The sequence below is a fragment of the Puntigrus tetrazona genome, chromosome 5 (genome assembly GCF_018831695.1).
Source record: "Puntigrus tetrazona isolate hp1 chromosome 5, ASM1883169v1, whole genome shotgun sequence".
NCBI lineage: Eukaryota > Metazoa > Chordata > Actinopteri > Cypriniformes > Cyprinidae > Puntigrus > Puntigrus tetrazona.
In genome coordinates, this window is record NC_056703.1 from 28464045 (window position 1) to 28487583 (window position 23539).

The 23539-nt window shown below is 35.5% G+C and overlaps 1 protein-coding gene across 1 annotated transcript in view; it reads right to left on the reverse strand.

Annotated features, from left to right (window-relative positions):
- The window catches only part of LOC122346138 (astrotactin-2-like), a 345769-nt gene that overhangs the window by 126644 nt on the left and 195586 nt on the right, over positions 1–23539 (reverse strand). Inside the window, 3 exon segments of the mRNA XM_043240825.1 lie at positions 12172–12309; positions 15246–15320; positions 16478–16562. Coding sequence (XP_043096760.1) covers positions 12172–12309; positions 15246–15320; positions 16478–16562 — 298 coding nt within the window.

Sequence of the window (23539 nt, forward strand, 5' to 3'; positions counted from 1 at the left end):
TTAAACAATTCAAATGACTATACAATATGATGAAATCTATATGGCAATTGAGTCAGAAGACAGAAAACTAAATCTAAAAGCTGTCAAAACTGACACTGTGTGACATGTCTGAAATAACGGGATATCATAAAGATGTATGTCCACTCTAAACTGTATTATTTGGAATATGATCAGCTGTTGCCAATCTTTAGCTCAACAAAGTAATTGGAACATTCGAAGAAATTACATTTTATAGTCATTCAATTCAGAAAACTATTCATTAAATGCTGTCAAATTTACATTTTAATTCCATACACTGCAAATTTCATTGTATATATTCATCCATTCCATATATTTAGACTTTCAATCCATATATTCAAGTTTCATTCCATATATTCAGATTTTACTTCATATAATCAGACTTTCTTTCCAAGTTTCATATTATAAATACCACAATGGAATGCATAATGAATGGCATGCCATATGTAAGAGATAATGTACATCCAGCGGTTGTTATCACAAAATAAGGCCCTACAGGCTTATCGGAAACCTTCTGGTTGTACTTTATCATGATTATTACACGGCTTCCTGCCACAAAAGTAAATAATTAGACATAAAACCTTGATCTGAGTTGAAATATTTGAAAGCAAAGCTGCAGTGAAAAAAGCATTGCTAGGAAGCGGCAAGTTCAAACTAGACGGACACAAAGAAAAAAATTTCCCAGCAAGTTACCCGTGTTATTAGTTTTACCGGTTGTTATCTGGGAATAACAAACCTTGGAATGTGGCGGCTGACCAATCACAATCAGGCATTCTATGAAGCTGTGTAATATATATATATTTATTTTTCAATCAATTAATTTGCCTTGATTTGCTGCTTGCTCTCTAAGACTTTCTGAAACCCTGTCTACACTAAGATAACACTGCCATGCATTTGTGCAAATCAACACCCTTCCAAGTGAACAAAAACTTGCTGCTCATCTTTGGCAGCTCTCGGCTCCCCCTGCATCTGCTCGAGTTGCTCACAGAGCGTTGAACATCAGCCCTGTTTGCCAAATGCGACAACACAGGAAAACGAGTCCCAGACGGCGAGGACAAAGACGCAGAGAGATGTGCAGGTGGGTGGAGGGAGAAAATAACGGGTTAGAGCATGCAAATGCTCTGCCTCTCGCAGATGGCTGGGTTAAAAAAAAAATAAATAAAAATAAAAAACAGTAAGGCACTTCGAAGCAAGTAAAAACTCTACAGTAGGCAACAAAACAATACACAGCTGTTCAGAGAACACGAGCACTGGTATAATACAGTAATAGATTAATAATGCATCTCACATTCATTTCAGTTGCATTTCCTGGAAAAAGATTTTGTTTTCTTCAGAAAAGAACTACACAAAGGTTAAAGAAACACTGCAGCCAGATGTCCCTATCACCTTTGCATCAAGACCCGAATGTAATGGAATGCAGTTGTTTTCAGATAGCAGATTTTTATTATGAGCTCGAACATGCCATTGTTATATGTGTGCGTGACATATGCTTGACCTCCAGCGCACAAACCACATCGACTAGTGATGCGGGAACTGAAGCTTTGACGCTCTGAATCAATTGAACTCATTTACAAAGTGTTTCACCGAAGAGTTCAAAACTTCACACTGTGAGAAGCTCTGCTCTACAGCATGTCTGTTTAAAGCCAGCCAACGACATGAATGTTAATTGAGCTGAAAAAAAGTGTTCTGATGCTCTGCATGACGTTGTGTAGTTAATGTGCAATTACGTCACTTTAAAGGAAAAGTTCATGCGAAAATGAAAATTCGCTTAAAATGTACTCTCAGGCCATCCGAGGTGTAGATGAGTTTGTTTCTTCAAGGGAACAGATTTAGAGAAATCACTTGCTCCCCAAAGTATTCTTTGTAGTAAATGGGAGCCGTCAAAATGAATGCAAACAGCTGATCGCGTCATAGTCGTCCACAAGTAATCCACACGAGTCCTGTCTATCACTTAACTTATTGCAAAGCCAAAAGCTTTAACACATCTTCTTCATCCCGTTTCATCATAAACCCGTTTTTAACATGAACATTTTGGCATTGACATTACATCATTACTGTACAAACTCTTAGAAATCTGTTGGTCGTCGGTCATCCAGAAGATGTGTTGTCATGTTATTGTTTACCACATGTACACGACTGACCTCAGTGCAGAACTGAGAGTGCTGCCAACTGGACAGTATGTCTCATCGAACCGAGGTGATGCGGGGGAGAAATCAAAGCTCACTCGTCCAATGCCAGATTCATGTTGCTCGCGTTTTCATAAACGGCACAAAAACAAACATGTTTCAGTCTTTCGCAGTTTCTGTCAGCCTCAGACCCACACATGGTTAGTTAACAGTTAGCGGCTCACAAAAGATTTGGCAAGTCTGTGAACACTTCAACAAACTGTTTGTTTGTAACAGGCTTAATGAACTCATTAAGCTATTATATTAATGAATGTAGTTTTGCTTGATTTCCAATTTGAATAATTCCAGAAAATCTGTCAATATAATTCTACACACAAAGTATACACTTATATAATAAAATATACTAATATATATATATATATATATATATATATATATATATATATATATATATATATATATATATATATATATATATATATACACTTTGGTCTTCGGGCAGGTCACAAGAATCATCCTTAAGTTGCTTTGGATAAAAGCATCTGCTAAATGACTAAATGTAAATGAGAAAGGCATCAAGTAGATATTACAAATTTTCGCTTTAGAAAAAGAAATGTCACAAAAAAAAAAAACTGAAACCGAAATATCCTCTAATATTTTAATAATAATAATAATAATAATAATAATTTAATGCTCTCAATCAGAAAGTAAATCTGCCAGCAGGTGGTGGTAAGTGTTTTCATTTGATTTGTTCAAATGGTTGATTCATTCAGAAACTCATTAAACGGCTCTTTTAATGAATGGGCCTTTGAATTATTGGTTCACATAATTTGTTCAAAATGTAGCTTAATTCAGAAAGTAAACACCAATGTGCTGCTGTGGACATGCAAAAATTCTACTATGGCTTTATAGATAATATATGTTCTCTGCAAAATACACACACACACACACACACACACACATATATATATATATATATATATATATATATATATATATATATATATATATATACACAGGGCATTTTTTTGTACAAATGTCTTGCATTTTACAGTTAATTTCCTGCATTATATTTGTCAACAGTTGACTGTATGAAATATAAAATGATGTTTAAGTTTGGAGGATTTTTTTTTACATTTTATCTAATGAATTAAGTTAACCAGTTAAACTGACAGCTCTAGCAATTAAACAGGTCTAAAGCAACATATATTGGCGAAACGACTAACCAGTGCGACTCCAAAAGCCCCATTATCATTCTGTCTTATTTAACTCTATTGTATTTTGTGCCAATGCAGATTCCAATTTCAGCTACCAAAGTGCAAATAACGGCATTGAATTGCACAGAGTGACATTACTGTTGTCATCATTAATCTTTCTCGCCTGTCTCTGTCTTTCCTACGCAGAAATGAATCACCTCTGTTGGACGGCAACATTGTGCTTGCCCATGATTATCCAACTTATAATTGCCCAGGGTTTGCTCTGAAGTTGATGAATGTGGCTCTGCCTGTAATTCATAAATATGTTGCGCTTCATCACAGATTGCAGTCTGTGAGGGAACTCTAGCGAAGCCTGGTACTTTTAATTGAGATACTTAACATGCATGACAAATGAGGCAAGTCTACACAAGGCAGGTTCATCACGCTTACTTTCTCCCCTATGGAAGGTATGAATCATTACACACATATTAGAGGATATATGAAGTCAGCGCCCACATTTAAGGGGGTTATGCTGAGACCTGCATAATTAAGTCTTAAGACAATAAACAAAAGGTTTATTCTCATTATATATAAACATATTAACAGCATGTTCCGGGTTCCACGATGCTTCAGCTTTTGACCAGAAGGTTAGTCAGAATTAGTTCTGTCAAATGATTCATCACTTCCAAAATAAGTTTTTTCTTTACATAATATGCGTGTATGTACAGAATTTCATAAATATGTAAAATACGTAAATATGTATTTATTATGTATATATTAAAAATTGAAAGTATTTACATAGTACAAAGTAAATGCATTTATATATTTACACATTTATTTAATATATAAACATATTTTTATAAATATATACATGCATGTGTTTATATATATATATATATATATATATATATATATATATATATATATATATATATATATGCATATAATTTATATAAATATAGTTGTAAGTACATGTAAATATGCTCACAATACATAACAAATGCTGTATATGTTTGTGTTTATTAATACAAAATAAATATATATTACATGCACATATATTATGTAAACAAACCAAAAAAATTGATATTGTTAATTACAACTAATCCTTTGACCGAAAACTTTGGATGGCAAAGTAAAATATACTTCATTTCTGTTGAAAGCTGTGCACGTCACATATCTATTGGTGAAGGTGCAATTTAGTGTACTGAAAGTGACTGTACTTTGATATTTGGCATCGCGTATGAAGTATGACAGGATGAATGATCTGTGCTGTGCGGAGGACATTAGCCTGTGGTAATGTTCAGTTTGTTGCTTGCATCGAATGCACCATTCATCAAAAGTGCCGTGGCTGTCGCTCGCCCTCTCAGCTTATTGACAGTTTCTTATTGACAGAACAATGGGCTTTGAGCACAGCTGGAGATGTCTGGAGTGGAATCGATTGGGGGATTTATAGAGTGTTTGGGATAGTACAGCATCAGGGTGGACTGAAGTAAACCTGTGGAGTCCACAGATGTGCCGGACACACCGCGATGCTAATGGCACGGCTGCTTATAAATGTCTGGGGAAAACATGACCTTAGACAGCTTGAGTCCCACAAAAGCACCGTCTAACTCATGCGGGATCAGCTTCTATAAACAGCGCAGTAAAAATCTATGAGTCCCCTAAAACCTGCAGCAGACTTTCAGCGATTGAAGTTCGGGTTGTTGGCATACGAATCACAATGGCAATTACATAGGCTTGTGGTAATACATGAATTCAGTGCTTTGTCATGGGCCTATTGCAGATGAGTATTGATCTGAAAGCCTTATTGTATATCACAAAGGGCTGAAATGAGCAAAGACATCTTTTTATATTACAAAGATCCCGACATCGCTCTGATGTAGGTCACCAAACCCAATTTTCACTGAAATTCAGCTCATATTCATTAAATGATATATGGCTCAAGTTTATGGGATTTTTATCATGCCAGACAAAAAGTAAGAAGTATGATTTGAAAGTATTTTTCACTCAAAAATGAAAATTCTATTACAAATTACTAGGTCAGGGACTGGGTTTACAGATTTTTTTCATTGAGCCTAAATATAAACTATATAGGCGACTCTAGCATCTAATTATTGACCTTGAACAGTAACTGGATAAATTAAAATGATGAAAACACACCAGCTTATTTTTTTTGACATAATGTCCTTCATCCCGTGATCTATTTCTTCAAACGTCCTCCAGACGGCACACAAACAGCACACAATCGATCAGCGTCTGAGTTTTAAATGCCAAGACTCTCACATTTGCTAATATGCTTGGCTGGTAACTACACAGGCTAGAAATTGACTAAGTTTTTGGGACAGATCCATTGGTTTTAAGCCTATAATAAAGCCATATTCACTTTAACACAATTTGCCAAACACTTTGCTGAAATTTAGAGTCTCAGCTTTCATTCATTATCCATTAACTGTGAATGTAATATATTTCATTTTAACCTTTGAATCCTGCGTTTATTTTCTTATGCTTCCCTTGGCAGTGAGCTATGGGAGATAGTGTTTATTAAAAAAATAAATAAAGACAAAAAAGCCATAAAGTAGTACACCATATCTCAGCTATTAACTGTAACGTGCATAAATTATGCAGCTTACTGTTTATTCTTTGACACTTTGCTGTTAAAATGTATGATGCTTTTGTCCTTTTTAGTTATCGTGTGATACTGAGAGCTCGGTAACACTTTATTATAAAGGTGGACACCTTCAGTACTTCAGTATATAATTACTTGCAATAACCCTACACCAAACCCTAATCCTAACTCGAATCAGTAAGTACACATAGTTAATTAACATTATTCAGTACTTAAAAGTACACTTAAAAGTACACAATAAAAAGCCACTTGACTTGACTTGACACTGTAACAAGGACATCTTAAAATAAAGTGTAACCAAAAGCTCATATCTTGGTCTTAGAGTTGTACATTATTTTATAGTACATGTACTTACAGTGCACCAACCTAAGTACTGGTAATTTAAAGTAACTAATAGACAGGTTGTCTGCAAGTATACTATTGGTGGGGATTTATCAGTGATCTTTCCTAAAGTAATTTTCATTACACAGCAGCATAAGCTGTTTACGTTCAGTGGATATTCTCCAAAAAGGTGCCAGAGTGCAGCGAAGGACAAATTGCTGAATATAGTTGTTGTTCTTTTGTGAATGAAAAGTTCACGGTTGAAACCCTGATGTCACATGGATTATTTTATTGATGTCCATGCGATGTTTCTAGACCTTGATTGTGTAAGCACACTTTCTGTCTATGGGAGGGACAGAGAGCTCACAAATATCTTAGTTTGTGTTCTGAAGATGAACAGAGTTCTTACAGGTTTTGAATGACTAATCTTAATAACATAATTTTCATTCTTGGGTGAACTAACACTTTAAATAACAGGGAGTCATTGGATCATTCACTCAACCGATTCACTGTTTTCTAATGAATGAAAATGTATGTCCAAACATCAGCTAACAATTTACTTTCAGGAGGATTGCACCAAAAAACAAATAGACATACAGTACAATATAGCAACATTCACGATATACACAATCCATCGCTCCAAGCAGCATGAGCATGACAAAAAAAAAGTCTAGACATGTTATTCCTGCTGGAGAAAACAACCCACAGTGACCCGTAGCTCTCATGCATCAGATTGAGTATAAACACAACGGCATTAAGCCTTGAGTGTGAACACACACCGCATTCAGCTATCGGTGAGGAGAGGCAGCCACTGCAACGACCACAAATGCCAAACAACAGCAAAAAAACCCCCCAAAAAACAAGATTAAATCCAAGAACATCCATCATGGATTTGTGTAGCTTGAGACTGAGAAAACATGGGTAATAAAGAACAAAACAAAACACAAGCAAACCTGGATCCTCCACGGATTGCACACGGTTATTACAATCAAATAATGATTTAATAAGTATTAAACCTGTACCTACCCCTAAACCTAACCTTAACTATAGTTGCATTGATTTAGACAGCACTTTCTTAGATGAGAACAAGTAAACATGCTGTAAAAGAAAGTAAAGTAAAGCCTTTTATTTAAAGTTGTCCTTGTTACATGTGCTTACTATTATAATAGCAATAAATTATGCATAATGACATGTAAATAACCACAACCCTAAAGTCTTTCATCTGTGTCTAAATGATCATACGTATTTTCTTACTCTTTATCCCAGTTTCCTAGTCTCTAGCTCTTATTTTGTGGAATTACTCCTCAGCTTTTCCTCAGCCTGTCCTCCATCCAATACACCCATATAGGTTGTTTGTCCAAGTCCCTGAAATATGACCCATCAGAGCATATACTACAATTACGCCCCTTTTTAAAAACCTGCTATCTATGGATTTTTGGCCCAGTTTTCTTAAACCTTTATCCTATTCTATTGCATATGAACATATCTAGAGCGCGTCTTTATGTTTGGGATCACCAGCTCCAAATGGCTCAGGTTTTGAGAATATCTCTCTGACCCTGACTTTGAGATTCTGTTGACTGAAAATCAAGTAATCAATATCAGAAACTCTTTGAACAAGGGAGCTATAAGGACCTTTAAGTAAAGACTTGAAACAGTAATGTAATTATAGTAAGAGTAGAGTTGTCTTTTATTAGTTGAATATGCGGTTTTGTTGGATGGCTCCAGTCGGCAGCCTTCACTCGTGGGTCTTCCCACTGAATCTCATTTGCATAATTAAGAGGAGCTCATTATTCATTGTGCTGTGTGTGATGTGACAGACATTTCCTGCGCAGCAGCAACTAATTATTTTCCAGATACGTTACACTGATATAATGTATTCCTCTGAAACTCCACTAATCACTCATAAAATGGGTGTTTCCATGCTCAAAGTTATTATTTTGTCCCTGCCACGATGTTAAGTACTAATTAAGCTTAATAAATCATTCTCAACCTTAAGTCAGCAAGTCTGAACGTACGCACGCTGCAAAGTTAGAGTTTGTTTGAACGAGGGCTGCGTTCTTCACACTTGCAGCAAACACTTTGAATGCTTACGCATTAGAGAGAAATGTACAGGAGACAACACTGTGTGAAATACAGTATGCACAAGAGAGGAAAAAAAACAAACAAACAAATATATTACTGGAGAAGCTGAAATGCGCTCTTCTTTTTTTTTTTTTTTTTTTTTTGAACAGAAGCCAATAAATCCATTTTAGCCAATCAATGCACTGTATTCAGGTCAGGTGACAAGGCTACTTTGAAAAGGTTGTATCTGAGAGGAGGTTTGTCAGAGCTGACTAAAAGTGCCCGAGGGTGGATCGTTTTGACGAATTTGGGATGTAAAAGGAAAATAAAAGGCGAAAGGTTTTTCATGGAGTTACGATGGCGAGGGAAAAGCTCTGTGTATCTGCGTAATCTCCTTACAGACATGCATTTAGTTTATGATCAAAACAACAAGAACCTTTCTCAGGCATCTAAATTGCCATCTTAGAAGATTACAAATATTTTTAAAAAATCACAAAAACTATAAACTGGTTATTCAAATCTGATTGGAAAAACTCAACGTTGTTCCAGGGTCAGCAAAGATATTGATCCAGAAACGTCGCATTCGTCATTTGTTTCTTAACCACTTTGAATTTTTTGTAGCTTGCATCTTGTCAAAATAGAGTAGACCATGCCAACTAAACCTTGAAGGTTGGGTTTACTTGCACAGGCCCGTGTGACCTCTCCTGTGGCTGACAGCTGTATTAAGTGAGTAGCATAAAGGAGATTAGGAGTGTTTACTGAAGCGTCACTTCATTGGGAATGTTGATAACCTCTGGAGCTTCAGGAGACATGGAGCTGCACACGTTAACACTTCTGGTAGAAAGCCAGCTTCATTTCCATTCTGGAGGAAGCTAAATACAAGCCATCGCAAGTCACTGTCCCCACTTTCCAAAGGCCAGAGACATGGCCACCTCATTCTGTGATGAAATTGAAAATGTTAATGAATGCTATTCATCATCAGAGCTCAGAAATGATCTAAGTGTATGAGGGGAAATGAGAAAAGGTGTTTTCTGTAAAAGAAACCTAATCCCATTTCTGGACACAAAATGGAAAGTACAACTGCAGTACAAGATTAAACAACATTCAAACCGCTTTACTTATTTGGCAAAGATAATACTCCAGTGTGCCAGAACTGCTTAAATTTTCTGTAATGTACTTGCAACCGAGAACATAATTCCTTCATTGACAGGCTTTTAAGAACAAATTTACTGTTGGGGGTGAGAAAAAAAAAATCATTTATTGTAATGTGAGAATATCATTTTGATAAAGCACTCTTAGTCCAAAGCTACATGGCCCCTACTAATTCTAAATGATTGTTTTTGTTTGTTTTGCAAGAGTTGCATGAATTATTGTTATTATATTTTTTTTTATTATTTTGACTAAAACATTGGGAATAATATTTATTTTCAATTTCTTTATTTTCATGACCCCTTGAAATAGAAATCATCACCCCTTAAAAATAATAATAATATGGCTATAATATGGCTATTAATAATAGTAATCCATGTAAACAGAACTATGCAAAGATGGCAAAATAAACGTTAAATTTAAAAATCATTACATTTGAATAATCTTTTACACTTATTTGATATGTTGAGTAAAATATGGAAAGATTACAATATGAAATTTAGTGTGTTATTTGATATTACATTTAATTAAATTTTTCCCCTAATTTTAAGTACTGAAAGCATAATTAAAGTCTTTACATTAAATTATATTTCTGTTTGCTATAAATGTGTCAAAATTTGGCAGTACAATTTAACCATATTCCAAAGGCATTAAGAAGTCATTATGAAATTACATATAAAGATGTCAGTACGTACAAAAAAAAAAACACTCAGTGTCTGCAAATTTAATTTCATTAAATACGTTGCATTACATTTTAGTTTAATTGCAATTAAAATGCAATTAGGTGTCTGAGAACATGCGAATTCACACTCCAATAAATGATTTCATCTTTCTTCAAACTCTAACAAACTATCATATTATACTGGGTTAAACAAAAACTACCACTATATCACTAGACTATATCCAGGCTGTCACTGGTGCTTAAACACACAAATAAATAGGTGCACGATGCTCTTGCTCTTAGTCTATACCTGATTCATATTAGAGTATATGCTGACACTGTAAGAACAGGCTGGCATATGTTGGGATTGCAATAATGATGTAAACAGCTTGGTTGTGAAAAAGTAATACTGTAAATATAGCTTGTTTCCCTGAGGACATTTCAGCCAACAGCAGCTGTGGGGCTATCAGAAATGAAGAGGCAAAAGTAATGTCAGATAAAGGACTTCAAGAAGTCTATTAATAACTGCCTGAACATTTCACTTAGAACAGAGAAGTACTGGAGGAAACAATCCAATTATATATATATATATATATATATATATATATATATATATATATATATATATATATATATATATATATATATACACACACAATCCAGTCAAAATGTTGGAAATCGCTATGAATAATATCACACAATGACAAAGTTAATTGACATTTTTGCTAAAGGCAATGGAAGTTACAGAATACAGATATAGTAGTAGTGGTAACCTGTTACTGCTGTGGAAAAGTAGCGCTTTTAAAAGTGTTTACAGCTTAACGAATGGTTAGTCCCATAATTCACACAAAGCATCATGGGATATAGGAACAATGTGGATTGCTAAGGTGATTAATAAGAATCGGCGAATAGTAGGGGGATCTAATTGGTCGTAAGAGTGTTGCTAGGCAGTTGTGAGGCAGATTGTAAGGTTTTCTTAGTGGTTAGAAGGTGCACTGAGCAAAATATGTGTCAACAATTTTTAATTGTCATAAATGACTAGTAAATTATCATTATTATACAGTTATATATTATTTAAACATTATGTGACACTTTGTTTTAAAGTGTCCATAATACAGATGAAGTACTTAGTAGTAGCAGTTGTACTTACATTAAATAAAATGTACTTACAATGTCTTATGGAACAGTTTGTAACAGGCCGAGTCTGTTACACAGCTACTAATGTTACCAAAAGATCGCCACATATGTGCTTAAATACATGTATTACCTTTCTAATTACAATAAAATTACAGAATATTACACAGGCATAAGCTAAAGTAAAGTGTATCAAGACTGTACTTAAGTGTACTTCACTTGCATCTATACTGTACACCTTATCTAGTTGCAGCTTAGATAGATTTAACTTATTACTACACAGCTTAAATCCATGTAATAACTGTCTAATTACATTACAATTACAGAATAATACACAGGCATAAACTACTAAAAATAAAATGCATTGAAACTGTATTGAAGTGTAAGCAGCTGTGTTAGCATATGTGTAACAGTAGCTGCCTGTTACATCTAGATAATTGCAAACTTTAATTATAGGCTGTTCCATAACTTTACATGTTACATGATAAGTACAATGGTTATGACTAAGTACCTAATTAGGTAATTACTCTATATTAAGACACCTTAAAATTAAGTGTTAGCCAAATAATTATGTATATTTAAATGCAAGTAAACCTAAAATTAACCCAGTCCTAAGAGTGTAACTACTGAACATTGGTTGGTGCACAAAGTAAAAACTCTGAAGTAAATAAGCAACATAGGAATATGTTGGCTGGGTCAAAGACATATAAAATACTTTTCTCTAGTAAACCTGCTCTTTTTAAAAGACGCAGAACAGGCTTAATACATTACATTAAACCCATCAGTTACAGCAGCAGCACGTTTCTGATGTCCATTCTCAGTCTAGAACGTACTGAAACACACAGGTGGGCTTGTTGAGCCGAGCTGTGATTAACTCACCGCACTTCTCCAGGGTCCTCTGTAACCAACACGTCCGTCTTACAGCTGGCTATAGGGTTGATTGACAGCTCCACTGGAGGAACCACAAAGCTCTTGCTGACTGGCAGCCATAGGCCTTGACCCAGACTGTAGGATGACCTGCAGCGTGAGGGACATGAACACAAGAGCGAAATGTGTCAGCTGAATTTCAATGACCCTCTGGATCTTGCTGGAATAAAGACAGCTGCTTATTACAAGAAAGCCACACCAACTGAGAGAAGATCTGTTCTCCACAGCATGCACAATTAAACACCAAAATAGACAGTAGTTGCGTGCTAATGACATACACAGAGGTGTTTAATGAATAATAGGTATAAAAGTACAAAACATCTACTGTACCAAAAAGAAATTTAAATAAAAAGGCGGAATATGATATATTGTCATGTGCCTAAAAGTGAATTTCGGAAAATGTCTAAAGTGAATTTCAAAATGAGAGAACATAGCCTTCGGTTTTAGCCTATAATCTCTTTGTTATGCAGATTCATGGACATGATTGCACCACCTAGAATCTTAATGGAAAATTAATATTAAATTAATGACCTTTTGTCTTATTATTTACCCGTCCCAGTGTAGTTTAAAAAAAAAAAAAAACTTTTTTAGGAAATTGTAGGAAAAGAATGGTGACTAGTATGATGCTTTGTCTATGACTGAAGATTTTTATTTACTGAGTGGGCCAAGTAAGAGTGAGCGGTGGAAAGAGATGGACAGAACAGAGCAAGAAAAACAAAAAAAACAAGCAGACATGCAGAAATTAATGAGAGACAAACTGAAGAGTTGGAAAAGTCAATTAGAAGTAAAAGTTAATTTGCTACTGTTATGCAGACTATGTGGGCTGTTTTCTGCTTTCAGTCTTGGTGTACCAAGAACGATCTGGCTATTAAAATAATAATCAAAATTGACTGAAAGGGTTACTTCACTCAAAAATGAAAATTAGCATTTGTTTTATTCAACCCCAAGCCATTCTTCTTCTAGGTGAATCCGATCAGAGTTATATTAAAAGTTCTAAGCTCTTGTCATTGCAGTGGGTGGGTGTTTGCCCAAGTTTTCCTGAAGAACAGCAGTGATTAGCGGAAGAACAATATTTATATGAATATAATTACATTTTATTTAATTTGTATTCTTTTATGAAACCTACAGTTACTTTTATGAAAGCTACATAGAGTATACAGAATAACTGTTTTATAAAAGTAATAAACCCCACGAGGCCATTGATTAATGCCTAACACTTCTTAGCTGTTATAAATTCACTGTAAACCATGGCTTATTGATCTATTTCTCTTCGATTGGCACCTATGTGAAGTGTATATTAACTTCGGCTGACTAATTCTTATTTTGTGTATTAGCACCATGATTACTTTGGCAAGGTAACTGAAGAACTCAAATAACTGAGCCAATATAAAATTAATTTAGCCAATGAATCTATATTCTTGGAATTAAATTTTTATGATAACATGCGCTCTTATCGTATATCACAGCGATCCGACGCGAGGGCTCCACCAGACTAGAGCTCAGGTCTAAGTCCGGTCAGCCGCTGACCTTGGATATAGACAAGCACATCTGAATTACTCTGGATCAATGCATACTTCCACTCATAAATAAGACAGCGATCGTCCAGGCCTTGCTTCGGCCCATCAATTGACACTTCAGAGGGCATCGATTGCTTTCCTCGGTCCACTATCAGTCAACTGCTGCCAGCTGAACTAAATGGCTTGAGTTGTCAGGTGGTTAAGAGTGATGACAGCTTGGGTGAGTAAAGAGAGAGTGAATGGGATGATATAAATTTCATTTATTTTCGCCTTCACGTTGAGATCTGAAGGAATAAAAAAAAGCTTCACGCTTGTAGTCTGAAAATGAGGAAAATAATGGAATACGTCTTCGCGTTTAATTAACGACAGACAGAATTTAATAGGGATGATCAAAGTGAGAAATTGTCATTATATCAGGCAATTATCCGTGTAAAATACAAATTTGTTTTATTTTTTAAATGGCTGAAACTATATGGGTGGACTGCACGACGAAATCGCATATCACGATGTGAGTCATTCTGTATTACAGTAAATAATGCGATAAGTAAATAATAGTTTATATATCAAATGAATGTGTTGTACAGTAATTGCTCAGCAGCCATAAGCAACTAAATTTTGAATTAACAAACAAGTTAATTTGTTCAAGTTTGTTTGTTTCATACACACATTTCACTACAGCATCCAGCAAATGAAGAGTAAATTTTGCAGAGTAAATCACTAACAAATTTGCTTCTGTTAATGCATTTGTCTGTTTCCTGCATAGTAAACTTGCTCAGAAGTGCACCCGGTACATTGTGCTTGGGTTCGATAAAAGAGTTTTTGAAGCAAGACTTTTAGAATCAAATAAAGTAGCATGTTTTTTTCAATAAATGTGTTGCCATTGCATTGCAAATGAACCGCCATGCATTAACCGATGTACAGTAATAATATGTTGAGCTAAATCATATAAAAAGGGAAGCGAAATGTACCTGAATTAGATTTTGAGAAATGTAGCCATACACTGTATTTCCAATTAGTTAAAAATCAGCATGCAATATTCAGACTGCAGTCAGGATTGCTGCAATACATGTGATGAGTTACAGGAGATATTTTAGGGGCAGAAGCTTTTCAGACTGTCATGCCTTCAGGACAGAAACATCGAAAAATCCAAAGTGACATGCTTCGGTTTGTGACCTGTCCTTGTTCCCTTTCTATTTTCACCATTTTCTTGAAAACATGAAAAATAAATATGTGGACTCACAAAACACTTACAGCGGCCCTAGACCCAGACTTAAAATGGAAAGAGGCCCAGGGCTCTCGTAGATCTCCTTTCTCTTTCAGGTGGAACATGCCTGGGGCAACTCCTACCAGGAAACCCACAGTGCTGCCCCGCAGGCAATCTGTGAAGTCCTGTGTTCAGTATGAGGGCAGCTGACAGCAGGTCGGGGAGGACCCGTCTGGACCGGGACACCCCGGGGACTGTTACGTTTAGCATGGGACCTTATTTTAAAAGACAGATCTGGTTCTTACCTGAAAATCTTCTCTGGAGCCTGTTCACCTGTGACAAGATCGTAACCTCTTTCCAAGTTTGAGTACGGCCACGGACTGTGGGACAAACACACAAAAAAGGCTTTCTGAGTATAACTGCTAAGGCTTTTAGTTGAAAAATCAAGCAAATTGATAAATAAATAAGTAAACTACAATAGTAACGCTGATTAACTATATCAAGAGCGCCAAGTCCTGCTCTTGGAAGGTCGAAGTCCTGCAAAGTTTAGAAACAATATTAATTAAATACACTTGAACCAGCTAATCTAGGTCTTCAGGAACGCTAGATGGTTGTTAGGTGCTGTACTTACTACTATAGCACTCTGGTCTTGCTATCCCTTTGCCAGCGCTTGGTAGACTACTTAAAAAATTGTAATCAGTTACTGATTTCAAATTACATAACAGACATTGCAGTTAGTAACATATCCATTTCATTACGCATTATATGTAACATTAATTACTTTTAGATTACTTTTCACCAAACGTGTTTATCACATTGATTTAAACAGGATAATCTTGTACCATGTTGATATAAAAATTCAAAGACAGTGCATTAATAATGTAAAAATAATGTATTGTTATTCTTAGTTTTTTTTTCCAAGTGCATTTAAATTTTTTCACTTTTAGTGATTAAAAGTCACTTTTTATTGAGTAGTTGATTGTTATAGCCCATAATTTTTTGTTGTTGTTAAAAGTTATCCAAAATCAACATTTCAGAAAATACATAACCAGCTGGTGCCTATCAAAACAGGAATAATTAAATGTAAAATAAACATTTTGATGGCAGATTGTAATCCAGAAAGGATTATATGAAACAAAATTAGATTATATTCCAGTTTTAAATGTGCTTCTGATTACAGATGTTTTAGTGTGCGGACCTAGGTTTTTTCCGGTCCCCTATGCCCGCTCGTGACTACTGTTGTTACGTTCAAATGACGAAATAACACAGTCCGAAGTTTCGGGCTGGTATCAATGGCTGGGCAAAAGTTTCGCTGCCGTTTTTTTAAACCATCTGTTTGCTTGAGTGAGTTCATTAACATGCTCCGCCAGAGTCAGGAAGAGTAGTTACTACACTTGGCATGAGGTGAGGTGATGAATCTTATCTCTCTCTTTCTCTGTGCTGTGCTCTCTCGCTTCCCCCAGCTCATCTCACTCCCGTCCTGGCTTTTACTTTGGCCTATTTGTGAGGCGTTGACAGAGTGGTTTGCAGCACTCACCCTTCGTTGCGGCCCCAATCAGTGCGGACGCAGAGATGTTTATGCTCGGGGTCAGGGGCATAACCTTCCAGACAGCTGCATTCGCCTGCAGATAGCACAACACAGTGACAGATTATGTTCATTTATCCCTCTGGCAAATCAACTGCATGTCCGTGTGGCGCCCGGTGCTGTTACACGCACATGGATTTGCTCCAGACAAAAGGTTTTCAAAGTACAGCTCCTATATGCAGACAAGTGAAGTGGAAAGAGTGACATGAGAGAGCTGCTTCTGTCTCTGATACCTTCGCTATCAGATGGTTCTTATCTTAAAAGGTATCACAGAGCTACTCAGTTATCAGAAGGTGATGTTAGGAGCCGAGAATACGAGAATGATACACCTTCTCGGGGACAGAGGGATTGTTGGGTGAATCGTGAAGAAATATGTCCATTTTATATTTCAAATTGACATAAAAGGTCTATATTTTGGGACTATTCATGCTGTAAATATATCAATGCATAGGGAAATGAATGTTTCCTTTTTGTAATGTATGTTTGAGAAAGTCACTGACGCATAAACAGAATAATACTTGATACATAAATACTATATTTAAATATAAAATAAATGTAAATATAATATCAAAAATACAAATACTCACATAAATATTTTTATATTTAAATATTAAATTATTTTATAAATAGCATAACATCAAAAATACTTAAAATAGATATTTAAAATAATTTTATATTTAATTGTATATTTTCTTTTTTTAGGTTATTTTGCAAAAGTTTACAGAATTATGAGAGAAAAAAAACTGAATTCACTTAATAATTTATTTATTTCATGCATGTCAACAAGCTTCTATATCAGACTATAAATGACTATAATTGTCATTTCATTTTTTTATTATTATATATTATATTTATATTATCATATATATATATATATATATATATATATATATATATATATATATATATATATATATATATATTTATATACAATGTGCAGTCATCTCTTTTAGACATGAACATAAGAAATATATCTAATTAATGACAACAATGAGAAAGCAATCACCATGCCTTATTCTAATATTTTAATATTACATTTACTTTAATATAACCAGAAGACACTTTAACATTAGTTTGAGGTCTGGTTTATTCCTGACACTGAATCAGCCAGTATAACAAATCATGCAGTAAAATTTTCATTGTTTCCCATTCTGCTTTATTTATGCATATGGCAATCAGGATACTATCTGAGGTTCCCTAGAGTTTACAAGCCTATGATTCATAACACAATTCAAACGAAAATATAACAGGAAAATTAAAACACACTCTGACTAACTCTTAAAATTAAAATAAAGGCCCAATCTAAAAAGCAAGAGAAATCAGATAAGATACAGTAATACTTCACTTGAATATGAAGGGTAATTTCAAAACCAGCAATGGCTGGGGGGGGAAACGAAACAATGAGAAAAGTCATTTTACAAACCGCACAGGCAGACATTCATATTTCATGAGCTGGAGCGGTGAATATTAGAAATAATATGCACCCATCTGTACTCCCTCTATGATAATGATATTCATCCCATTTAAAGGCTCCCATTTCGTGGCTTATTCTTATGAAAACAAGCACATTTAGGCACATCTATTGCACTGGAACAAACAGAGAAAGTGAAATAGAAGATGGACAGGGCAACCAACCTGGTCTCATAAAAATATGTACCTCTGTGCACTTTTGTGAAACACCGTTTTTACATTTCTTACTGCATGTTTCACCACAGTTTCAAAGAGACACGTCACAGTTCTATAGCGATGAAATAGGTATGTTTTGCGGCTGTTCAGAATTGAAATATCCATAGACTATTGCTAAAAAATTAAATCATGTCTATCATGTCGGAAATATGCCCTACACCAAATCCAACCCTATACCCAATAGTTTTAACAAATGCAAAACCGATATAAAAAAATATTGTTGATGCAACCGAGAAATTTCAACTTCATTTTTGTTGAACCGTAGTAAATGGGATTCGGTGCTTCTCGCCTCTCAAGTACGTCTCCTTAAGCTACCAAACAAACAGAAACAAAGAAATAACAGAAATAAAGGCATAAAAGCTGTAACTGGGGTGGTACCTTACGTTTGTACGTAAAAGGTTCATTTTGGTACCTTAAAGGTACATATTAGTACTAAAAGTGTACATATTTGAACCAAATAGGTTTAAATGTGTATACAAAGGTGTACATGTATATACATATACGTATAAAATACAGCATTGTGCATTTACATTAATGTCAAACAAACTGAACAAATATATATATATATATATATATATATATATATATATATATACTAAAGCACTAATAGGAAAAACTATGGGGTTACATTTGCACATTTGTACTTGCACCTCGATATTCTGAAAATGCAAAATAGCTCTTCTTACACATGTAATAAAAAGAGACAGAAGCAAAGACACGAGTTTCCTAATAGTACCACTTAACAAAAAGAAATGAAAAAGAAATAAAAAAGGAAAGAAATAAAAAATGTCTGGCAGTTAGAGTGAAACTGCACACTCAGACGTAACAGAAGCAATTAGTTTAATAGCCTAGTGCTTAATAATTCATTTGCTGTGAGCGCATCAGCATATGACAGATACCTGTACTATCAAATCAGTGCAGGAGCAGCGCTTCTGTTAGACACGACAGAAAATGAGCCTTTCCATCTTTAAAAATGAAGGTTCAAATGCACTAAAATTCATCTGCGGCAGTAAGTGCTGGTCCTCCAGATGATGTGCCAATTATTCTGATTTAGAGGTTTCAATCAAACGGCTCTCAATGATGATTTGAGCTATTGTGCAGGTAGATTGCCTATAAATGGTTGTCCTTCGAAGGCCTGTAAGGTTATATCTGAAGTGAGTTTGTGTAGGCTACATGGAGAAGTCATTAAATTCTTTTTGAACAAAGTTGCGATGTGTTTTAAGAGACTCTCTTTGAAGGACTCATGTTCAACGGCATACTGTACAAATAACACATACCATTCAAGGGCACCTTACAATAAGTACATTATGCATTTTCCTCAATGCCTGAGTCAAGGAGTTCAGACATATGCCTTGACTCAGCGTCTAAAGTAAAATTTTATAAAATGTATCAGAGTTTTACTGCCTCTAGTGTTCATTTCCTTTGGAAACTGCAGTGATATGTACTTATTGGTACATATCGCGTGGTTCGCTAAAAAGTGCACCCAGGTTTGTTTATGCCGTGAGAACAGGTAGAAAATCTTTGCACGTGAAATCAATATTACATATGGAATACCCTTGAAAACTTTTACTATAATAGCCGCCAAGATTAACTAAATAGTTAAATAGTTAAAATTATATATATATATATATATATATATATATATATATATATATATATATACTATATATATGTATCTAAATGAGATCTAAAATGAGACACTCCTTGAGTAGTATAAACTGGCATAGATTATAATGAGAGTTTTGGTGAACTTACAGAAATCAAAGAGAAAGATCTTTGATTGTATATAAAAAATAATCACAATGTAGAGAAAACATGGTTTTGGGGCTACTACCAGAAACAGTGTGAAATTGATGTAAAGTGCGAGGTTTAGTGGCTTGAGTCACTAGCGCATAAAAAGCATTAATCCGCATCTGTACATGAGCCGTTAAAAATGTATGAATCCTTTTTTTTATTAGCTTTAGCTTTTTTAACTAATAGTAGTATAACTAACATCACCGATTGATGGGCAGACGTGAACATGCCTCCATAAAGCACAAGTTACCCGGTTTCGAATCCTTGTTTTTTTCAGAAGATTAAAAAATAAAATCACTTTTCAAACCGGGCAGTCAGTTTTGAGTTCGGAAATGTTGATTTGTTTTTCATTGCAGAGTAAAGTGCTTTTCATACTTAATGCAAAAAAGTGTAGGGTAAATGTTATCCAAGATGATGCTTTTAAATTAAAGAAACAGATTGGTATAGGCCTATTAACACCAGTCGCGGTGTGGGTTTGAAGCAAAAACGTGAATAATTAACATACATATATTTTCAAATGTGGCTTGATGTGGTTTCTGTTTGTATTTTAAGATGTTTTCTCGTAAGCGTTATAGACCGTCTGTGTTTCCAGCACAGAACCAAATGATTTATTTCTGCGCCACCTAGAGCGCAGGCATTAACGCTCAGTCTGAAAGCGACATTTGTTGGCGATTCGCCTATAAAAAAAAAACGTAAGTTAATTTTTCACATCAGGTTTAGTGTGAAATGGCCTTAATAAGTGTGAATACCGAGATTAAATTTTTTTTTTTTTTTGGATTCTCCGTTTCACAAATGACGATGAAAAATATTGAGCCCCGGATGATTCTGATCATCAATGCTTTTTTTCGTTTTAATATTTGAACTCTGGTGATTAATGGATGCTTTCATTAAAAAGTTTCTCATGAAAGGCTACACGGGCAATTTTCTGATTTCAAGGTTCAACGCGTGGGCATAGAGAAAGAGATATTGTTGTTCAGATGAATATTTCCCTGTGTTACACAATTCCGAGGGAAGCAATTCCACCTATGGACCTTGAGAAGATTTATCATGTTACACTCCCACAGAGACATATGGACAAGAGTAGAGAGTAGAGAGAGAGAGAGAGAGAGAGGGAGAGAATAGGGCTGATAAACTCTGAACACCATGAAATGACAGAGCCATTTTGTCCTCGATTAGTTGTGTAGGAGAAAAACAGAGAGAGAGAGAGTGCAAACGAGGAATATTTATAACATAAGAATACAAGAGGGGCTTGGCTAGCTTTTATTAAGTCATGAGCAAAACATATATTTCTGAAGCAGCCCATGAGAGAGGAGAGCAGGGCAGAGAATCGGAGCTGATAACCTTGTGGTTTAATCAAAAGCTTATTGTGGGCCAAGATTGTGCTGGCGTCGAGCCCGGCCTGCCGAACGCTCTCTCACAGACTCAGTGTGTGTGGAAAGACAAGAGGCTTCTATCAGCCAATTCTCCATCTCGCTCGACACGGAGAGAAGCGCCTGATAATACTCAGTCCGGCTGCAGTCACGGCGGGACCTGTGAGGTACACGGAGCTTTTAAAGGCGCTTCCTTATTTATTTCAAATTCAGTGATGGATTACACAGCGATCAGAGTGTGCTGTGATGTTTAATAAGCCCTGAAATGTTCACCCCCGGACTGTGGAGGTTTATGACAACTCTGGGGCTAATTATGGTACGCCCCTTGTGTTCATTTGTCAATTAGAAGTGTGTTGTCCACTCCTGATAACTGAAAAAAAATACTGTAATATGTAAATTACTCATTATATCCGTTATAATTCATTAGGAGCTTCTCAATTGTGTAGATGTGAAAGGTCCTGGGTTCAGGTCCCGGTTGAGCCCCCCGAAATAGATGCGATGCTTAATATTTTATTTATTTTTTTATGGGTACCATGATTTTTTTCAGTATCGTGTAATGAATAGAAAGCTTTAAAGAACAATATAAACAAATCTTTTTTAACATCATAAATGTCTTAAGCTGCAGTTTCTACTCTTATCAGCTATTCCAGCACAATTTTATAGCAATTCGTACATATTTTTCGAGATGGCTAATTGTTATGTACTCGTGTGACCTCGCTCGCATAAAGGCATGTGATTTTTGCTAAATGGTACGTATTTTATAAGTTGCCGATTTATATTAATTTGTACGAATCAGTCTTGGCACGATACTTGTATTCAGTGCATGCAGCCTTACGACGAATACATGCAATTCCCCCACAATCCATAGCAGCAGTGCAAGGCTGTTTGGTAACCGCTATCAGAAGAACAGCAACTGCGCACTAGAAAACAAAGTCCCCTAAACAGTGACCATGCGCTGATCCTGAACTCGTCTCTAACACTTTAAATGCCTCTTATGCCCTCAACTGTGTGCTCCTGTATCCTACCTCTCTTTTTTCGTTTCTGTTCCATTATATTTTCATTTTTGCAATTTAACAATCTGAACGCTGAACGTGAATTAAAGGCTTTGTACTTCAGTCTCTGATGCGCTGATGTCTGCTTCACTGTGTTTTATTAGCATTCCTTTTATTAGCATATTCCTCGTATGTATATGTACTTCAGATATATAATATATAATAAAATATATATTTTATATATAACATTATAATATAATATTTCACATTTTCACATCCATAAAAAATTTAATTTGCACAATTTTCTGTTAAATAAATAAAAAGCAGAGCATAGTATTTGTAGTTTTTGCCGTGTTGTACTGAAATTGTTTCGAACCGTGACCAAGGTGCGTCTTTGTATCGTGCCACACCTAATACGAATGACCTACACCTAAAACCTGCCCCAAAAACCTGCTCATCACACACAAATCGTACAATTAGCCGCCGCATAAAATATCTACGAAGGTCGTGAGACTGCGTTGGCTGTATTCTTTTTTATTTATCCTGCAATGTTACTCTCTACCGCAGCGTTTCATGCCGTGTGTGTTTTTTTTCTCCATTATTTACTACACCGTGGCATCAGTTTGATTGTCCGACGGTCTGCGTCTTATCTACCACTCAAACATTTGACTTCCGTTGGCTAGCTTTCTGCAGGATCACAGCGGTAGGAAATGAATTTAGATCCGGCTTCCTGTTTATGACAGCTCATCAGCGCTCGCTGCTTCCTTTCGCTCCGGCCCTTGTATGCCTGACAACCTGGTACCGATCTGCAGCAATAAACAACGATAGCCCGTATGAGAGAGACATCAAAGCTGTGTTTTTCGTGTTCCGTCGGAGATAAGACCGTTTAAACAGGACCATGTTCGCCAAGGGTCAAATTAAAACAAAATATCAGAGCTACAGATCATAAGAAGAGATCATGGAGATTGAACTGTGATTAATTGTTTTTTGTTTTTTTTTTACATTTGACAGGTGATGTTATGTAGAGTGAAAGTGTAGTACAATTTTGAATCGCTTATCCAAGAGAGACCAGACAAATGAATCATCAGTATTTTTTTTATTTGCATATCCAAACAAACGCTCTCTATCAGTGATTATTATTATTATTATTATTGTTTTGTTTTATAGGGTGA